Consider the following 6,421-nt stretch of genomic DNA (forward strand, 5'->3'; position numbering starts at 1 on the left):
TCACATCACATCACACTCCTAATAATACATGCTGACAACAACACAGAGTGGGACAGGGGTAGCGTAGAGGGGGGTGGGGGTCTGACTGACTCACTGATACCAACTGTTACGAGTACGGCGGGGGGGGGGGGGGGGGGGGGGGTGTCTGGACCAAGGCTATATAATGGTCGGGCTTCTCTGGACCCTGAGTAGAGGACCAGAATAACAACTTGCCGCTTGTTTTGTTATTACACGGATACCAGAAACGGAGTGTTTCTGGGATTAACCACAAACCAGACCGGACCCCGGCCACCATGTCACAGGTAAGTGAATTCATCACAGAAGCTTTCTAGTTTATTTAACCCATTTTGACCTGAGATCAGATTCTAAAAATGTCTTCTACATCCTGACAGTTTTCTGAAAAAGCTATGTTTCTATATGTCAGTGGTTCTTCGATTTTTCAAAAATAGCAGACCTACAAGCTCGTAGCACGCCACTCGGTGGCACGCTATGAGCTTGTAGATCTGCTATTTTTCAATCGCTAAATTATAACCCCTTTTGGTGTTTAAAACACCAAAAGGGGTTCCCACCCAGAATGGGTTTTAAACACTTAAAAACCCTACATGGTTGACCGGAGTCCCTCAGGGCTCTATACTAGTGCCTGTTCCGTTTTATGTTGTTGTATGGCCGTGGAGAAAGCTTTAGCCGCAAATAGCCGGTCGACAAGCTATTTTCTGTGAACGCTGCCTTCCCCTCCACAACACGGAAGCTGGGATTTAAGTGGTTAATTCACCCATTCACGCCAGAAAAGCTGTGCGATACTGCCTAAACCTCTGGTACCGGACCATCGGTATAGCCGTGTATGCCAGTCCACGCCATTCGATACCACCTCATTCATCACATGTTGAGAGATTTCATTGACAGACATTAATTGTTTGGGGGCTTCAGTTGATGTTGCACTACTACTCTTACTGTACTATTTACATAATTATTGTACTGACTTGTAGCTGCACTTTAACAAGTATTAACGGAATTTAGATTTATTCCTATAGATCAGTGGATTTAGATTTCAAGGACCACCCATAACTCTGACAGTGAGTGTACACATGGACCCCCAAGGACCCCAGAGGTGGTGGTCCCTGGCCACTAGGGGTGTCATCGATTCGAATTAAAATCGCGATTCCGTTATGAACGATTCAAAATCGATTCATAATTTCCAAAAATCGAACAGTTACAGGAGTTTTCACTACATGGTGTCTGTGATATGAAATGTAAGCTTACCCTAATCACAGTAAACATCATGTCTTCAGTCATTTTCAAGTTACTGTAGTCACTTCAGTTCAAGACTGGAGTAGATTGTGATGAAATCCTATGTATTGAATCGAGAATCATTTTGAATAGAAAATTGTTTTGAATCTGGAAAAGATTTTGAATCGAATCGTGACCCCAAGAATCGGAATCGAATCGTGGGACACCCAAAGATTCACAGCCCTACTGGCCACTGTGCCAGATTTGTTTAAGTTACACACTGGTATCGGATCGTTAGGCTACCCGGTATGATCGATCGCGACCAATACGCAAAGTTCTGGATATGCTGCTGTGGACATTTTAAATAAGAACATGTTTAAATAGTTCACCTAACACCCACTGTTCATGATCACTGTTGCTACATGTGTTTATGTGAACGCATTTTATATACGGTAGTATTTTAATGCATCTGTGTATTTTATATAGTATTTTAATGCATCTGTGTATTTTATTGTAATGTGTTATTGTTGTAACTGACTGCCGGTGTGCCAAAGACAAATTTCCATTTTATGTCAATTGAATGGACAATAACGTTTTCTTTATCCTTATATCGGTGTCAGGAAGGTAAAAAAGGGGTGCATGTCTAACTTGTGTAACCTCCCTCCTCCACTAGCCTGGAGAGGTGAAGAAGAAGAAGAAGCGTCCTCCTCTGGTGAGCCAGGAGGAGCTGAAGGGAGCCCGCGGCAAGCTGGGCCTGAAGGGCGAGCCCAAGAGTAAGACCTATGAGGTCATGGTGGAGTGCGGTGAGTAAGCAGACCCAGAGACACACAGACATAATGTCATGGCCTGTAGCGTTTCTATCTGGGAGGGCATTTCCTTTCCTAGAATTCAGTGGTTCCCCAAACTTGTTTCAGCCAGCTAAAGACCCAAGTGTGAAATTAATTAGACATTTCCCCCTGTGGGACCCAAACTAGTGTTTTTATTGATTTACTTGAGTACTGAGTTACTTTACACCAATGAGCAGCAGAAAGAGCTTCATGCCTGTGTTTGTTTTTGAGTGGTGCAACCACTCCCTTACGGAGCTATGTGTGTGGGTGGCTGGCTGGGTGCGTCTGAGCACGAAAAAAGCATGGTTGTTTTTCACCACCTGTGCGCAACCTAACACACACACAAACACACACGCACATATTAACTGTATATATGGTGATTTCGGGTGTCCCAGTACAGTACAGTGACAGTACAGTAGAGTAGAGGGTACAGTAGAGGGACCCCCACACGGTAACTCTGTCATTTCTCAACCGTTTCGGACGCGGGGCGGCACCCTGGGTGCGTTCCTGGAACTCCCCCCCCCACCCCCCGGGAACCCCACACGGAGTTGCACACTGACCTGCTGTGACCTCTTATCAAAGACGCATCCAGACATCGGTGTTGCCAGAGTTTGCGAGAGACATACCGTAAGCAACTAGGTCTATGAAAACAAGCCCAATAGAGGAGACTATTGGCCACATGAGCGTCAGATATATGAAGATGGTGAAGCTCACAACACGTTGCAATGCGATGACAAAAATGACACATTTTGAGTATTTCTTTTTAAACAGCTCAAATCTGAAACGGTTACAAAATTCACAATCATCAGGAAGCAAGCCCTTATTACGTAAGTAAGTATAAAAAAAAGAAGAAGAAAACACCCCCCCGCAGCTACTGTACCATTATTTACAAGCAGCGTTACAGAAAAACGAGACCAAAGTCGCTTCTAGTAAGCGGACATGGCAACACTGCCGGGCATGTGGAGGATTAGAAGGCTATCTGTAGTATGTCCTCTTCTGTTTACATCCAGATTGCACAGGAGTTGTTGAGTTTCCATTCCTTTTATAGGGATAATAGGAGTTTTTATCCTACCCCTCTTTTTATGTTTTGTTTTTTTTAACCATTACAAATAAAATATAAACGGTCCCTGACGGGAATCAGTAATAATATTAATCATATTCGGTATTCGGTTTTCGGCCAAATGTTTCCTATATTCGATATTCGGTTTCGGCCAATAATTTCCCTTTCGGTGCATCCCTACTTCACACACTCTGTAGTAACTATTCAGAATCCTGAGCACTATTTGGTTGTATTGTCCTGTCTGCTGTATTTGCAGATTTGCAAACGACATGATATATCTCAAGGGCTATACTACAGTTTTCTACCAGGGTAATTTAACGGTACCTGAACTGGCGATGTATGACATCTGGTTGTGGAGTTGTGTGGACGGAGTTCATGGCCCTGTTGGTTGAAACATCTGTATTGTTTTTCCTTCTGTGCAGAGCGCATGGGGAAGGTGGCACCGTCTGTATTCAGCAGCGCACGATCGGGAGCCGAGACTGTGCTAGAAGGCAAGCCTCCCGCCCAGGCCCCTGGAGCCAGCGTCTTTGGGGCCCCTGGAGCCAGCGTCTTTGGGGCCCCTGGAGCCAGTGTCTTTGGCAAGTAAAACCCCAGCAAAGACCCCCTGGATGGCCAGCGGCGCACACACACACACACAGCGAAGAGCTGAGGAAGTTTGATCTCTAGAGACTTTGTCAATGAGTGTGTGTGTAACACACGTATACACTTTATAACATGAATGGTAAAAATGTGTGTATCGTGCCATAAAAAGCTTTCTTCAAGAGGATCTGGAGTTAGAAAAACAAGCGTGCATGTGTGCAATATTTTGATACACTCATCAATATTGCACTTTGTAGTTTGCACAGTGTACATCTCTAATGTGCGTACGCGTTAGTGTGACTGCGGCTGCTGTATTGTAGATACACTGATGTTAAAGTGCATTATATCTTTTTTTTTTATCTTGTTTTTGATATGTGTACAAATGTTTACTTCTCTATGACCACTGTGACTAAATAAAAAGATGACACCTTTGGTTGTTGTTTTTTTCCTTTAATAATTTCCCACTAGTGAACCATTCATTATAGGTTCATTGCTATAGTGTTCTCTGCAGCTTACTGTACAAGTGATACTTTACTGCGTAGTACAGGCACGTGTTGTGCTCAAATTAAATATTTCACGGCACATTTTAGTGAATGTAGAAGTGTTTTTAATGGTAAGTTAACATGGTACTGTATGTTTGACTGCCGTTTTCGTCCAGCCAGACAGACATGCCGCCCTGAAGACACAAAGCCCTCATTGCTCTACACTGTAGAGCATTACAATAAATTCATGCCCACAGGCTGTACAGTCTACAGCCTGTGGGCATGAATTTATTATTAATTATTACTTTCCTTTTTTTTTAGGGGGGGTGATTAGCTTTAAGTGCAATAGAGCAGGGGTTCTCAACCCGTGGGTCGCGACCCCTCGGGGGGTCGCCAAATTATTTTAGGGGGTCCCCAAATTATTTTAAAAAAAAAAAAGATTTTTTTTTTTTTTTTTTAATTCACGATTTTTCAAAAATAGCAGACCTACAAGCTCGTAGCGCGCCACTCGGTGGCGCGCTATGAGCTTGTAGATCTGCTATTTTTAAATAGCTAAATTATAACAATGCTTAAAACACCAAAAGGGGTTCCCGCCCAAAATGGTTTAAGGTTATTGTAGCAGTCAATTTATATTGGGGGTCGGGAGGGGGCGGGGCGGGGGTCCCGAGACATTGCCAAAGCATTTCCGGGGGTCCCCGGCCAAAAACGTTGAGAACCCCTGCAATAGAGCGTGGCAGTCCCGCCACCCTTTCATGACGACGAGTGGCCCTGAAGAGAATTAATTCCCCATTAATTTTTCCCATAGACGTTTGAGAAAGTATTCCTTTAAAGACCTGTAAGCCCCGGACAAATTAAGCCAACTCGGATGGTGACAAATCATGACGATAAACAAAGACTTTTGGGCACAGTTTTCTGAAAAATCACACCCGTGTGAACTGAGTGGTGCAACTCCCCTCTCCCCCTGCCTCTCTCTCTCTCTCTCTCTCTCTCTGTAATTAGCAGGCAACAGTGCAACACTATCTCTCTCTTTCTGTTTCTGGCACAACAGCGCCACTTTTGCCCCTACTGGTACTCATAGTCACATAGGTTAGGACGGACATTGCTGTTCCTTGGAGTGGTTGCACCACTCAAAAACCTATGTTTCTATGTCGGTGGTGCTCAAACTATTTCATTTCAGGGTCCCCCAATATATGTAATTGGCTGCTGACCCCTATTTGAAAATATGTTGTTCCAGGGACCCCACAGAAGCAAAGATTTGAGTTAAAAACGTTCGCTCTGAAAGAATATAATATATATAAGATTTGCGACACATTTTTGCGATTCTTCAAAAATAGCAGATCTACAAGCTGAGTGCCGCGCTACGAGCTTGTTGATCTGCTATTATTCAACAGCTAAAGTATAACCTAGTGCTTAAAACACCAAAAATGACAATGTGCCTTGTTGTCTTGTATTGTACTGTATTGTTTTGTATCTGTATGCTGCAGGACGGGTCCTTGGGGTCCAAGACAAATTTCTCCCTTGGGAGACAAAATAAAGAAACCTTGAACCTTGACCCGCCCATAAATGAAAGTGACCACTAGACAGGACAGACACGTGCAATGGCATCAACTCTATGACCATTTAGTAGTGAAACGGTAGGTCAACAACTAGATAAACAACAGATACCAAGTCTACGTGTGTTACCTAATAAATAAGTACTGTAGTTGTATGAGGGATAGTCTATACTCTGCTAAACAGTCAAATGACTGTTTAGCAGAGTATAGACTATCCCTCATACAACTACAGACGAATAACAGTCTAAGTCCACACTATTGATCCATAATATATAAATGATAGATAAGGGTTCAGGACAACGAGGCCTTTTCGTGGAGGGGTCAGTCTGAAATTTGGACTTGGACAGTTTTTCGTCTGTGGTACTCATTTCTGGATTAGTACTACTGTTTGTTTGTTTGCATTTAGTATTCACTATAGGCTATTGCTTGAGTCCAAGCTTGAAAAAAATGAATATGTAACAAAACATCAGAAACCTGTCGAGTTGTCAATTCCAACTGTAGGAAAAACCTTTCGCACACCTAGAAGTCAGGCGTCTGCACAGGCATGCCTGAAGAAGGTCCGGAGGGACCGAAACGTTGCATTAAAAAGAAAAATACTGAGCAAATACACAGTGTGTGGACGCATTCTATTCCTTTCAGTGTTGGCTAGTCGAAAATAGATGTACAAGCTCGCGTCTGCCATTTTTGAGTGGT

The 6,421-nt window shown here is 43.4% G+C and overlaps 1 protein-coding gene across 1 annotated transcript; it reads left to right on the plus strand.

The window, feature by feature from the left end:
* Positions 1–293: 293 nt before the first annotated feature.
* Positions 294–4,125, plus strand: mustn1b (musculoskeletal, embryonic nuclear protein 1b; the record flags this gene model as incomplete). The annotated part of the gene is made up of 3 exons (XM_079510775.1): positions 294–302; positions 1,901–2,030; positions 3,537–4,125. The coding sequence occupies 3 exons, from the start codon at positions 294–296 to the stop codon at positions 3,698–3,700; spliced, it is 303 nt and encodes a 100-aa protein (XP_079366901.1). The 3' UTR covers positions 3,701–4,125.
* Between the last annotated feature and the right edge of the window lie 2,296 nt (positions 4,126–6,421).

This window comes from Electrona antarctica (genome assembly GCF_951216825.1).
Source record: "Electrona antarctica genome assembly, chromosome: 9".
Classification (NCBI taxonomy): Eukaryota; Metazoa; Chordata; class Actinopteri; order Myctophiformes; family Myctophidae; genus Electrona; species Electrona antarctica.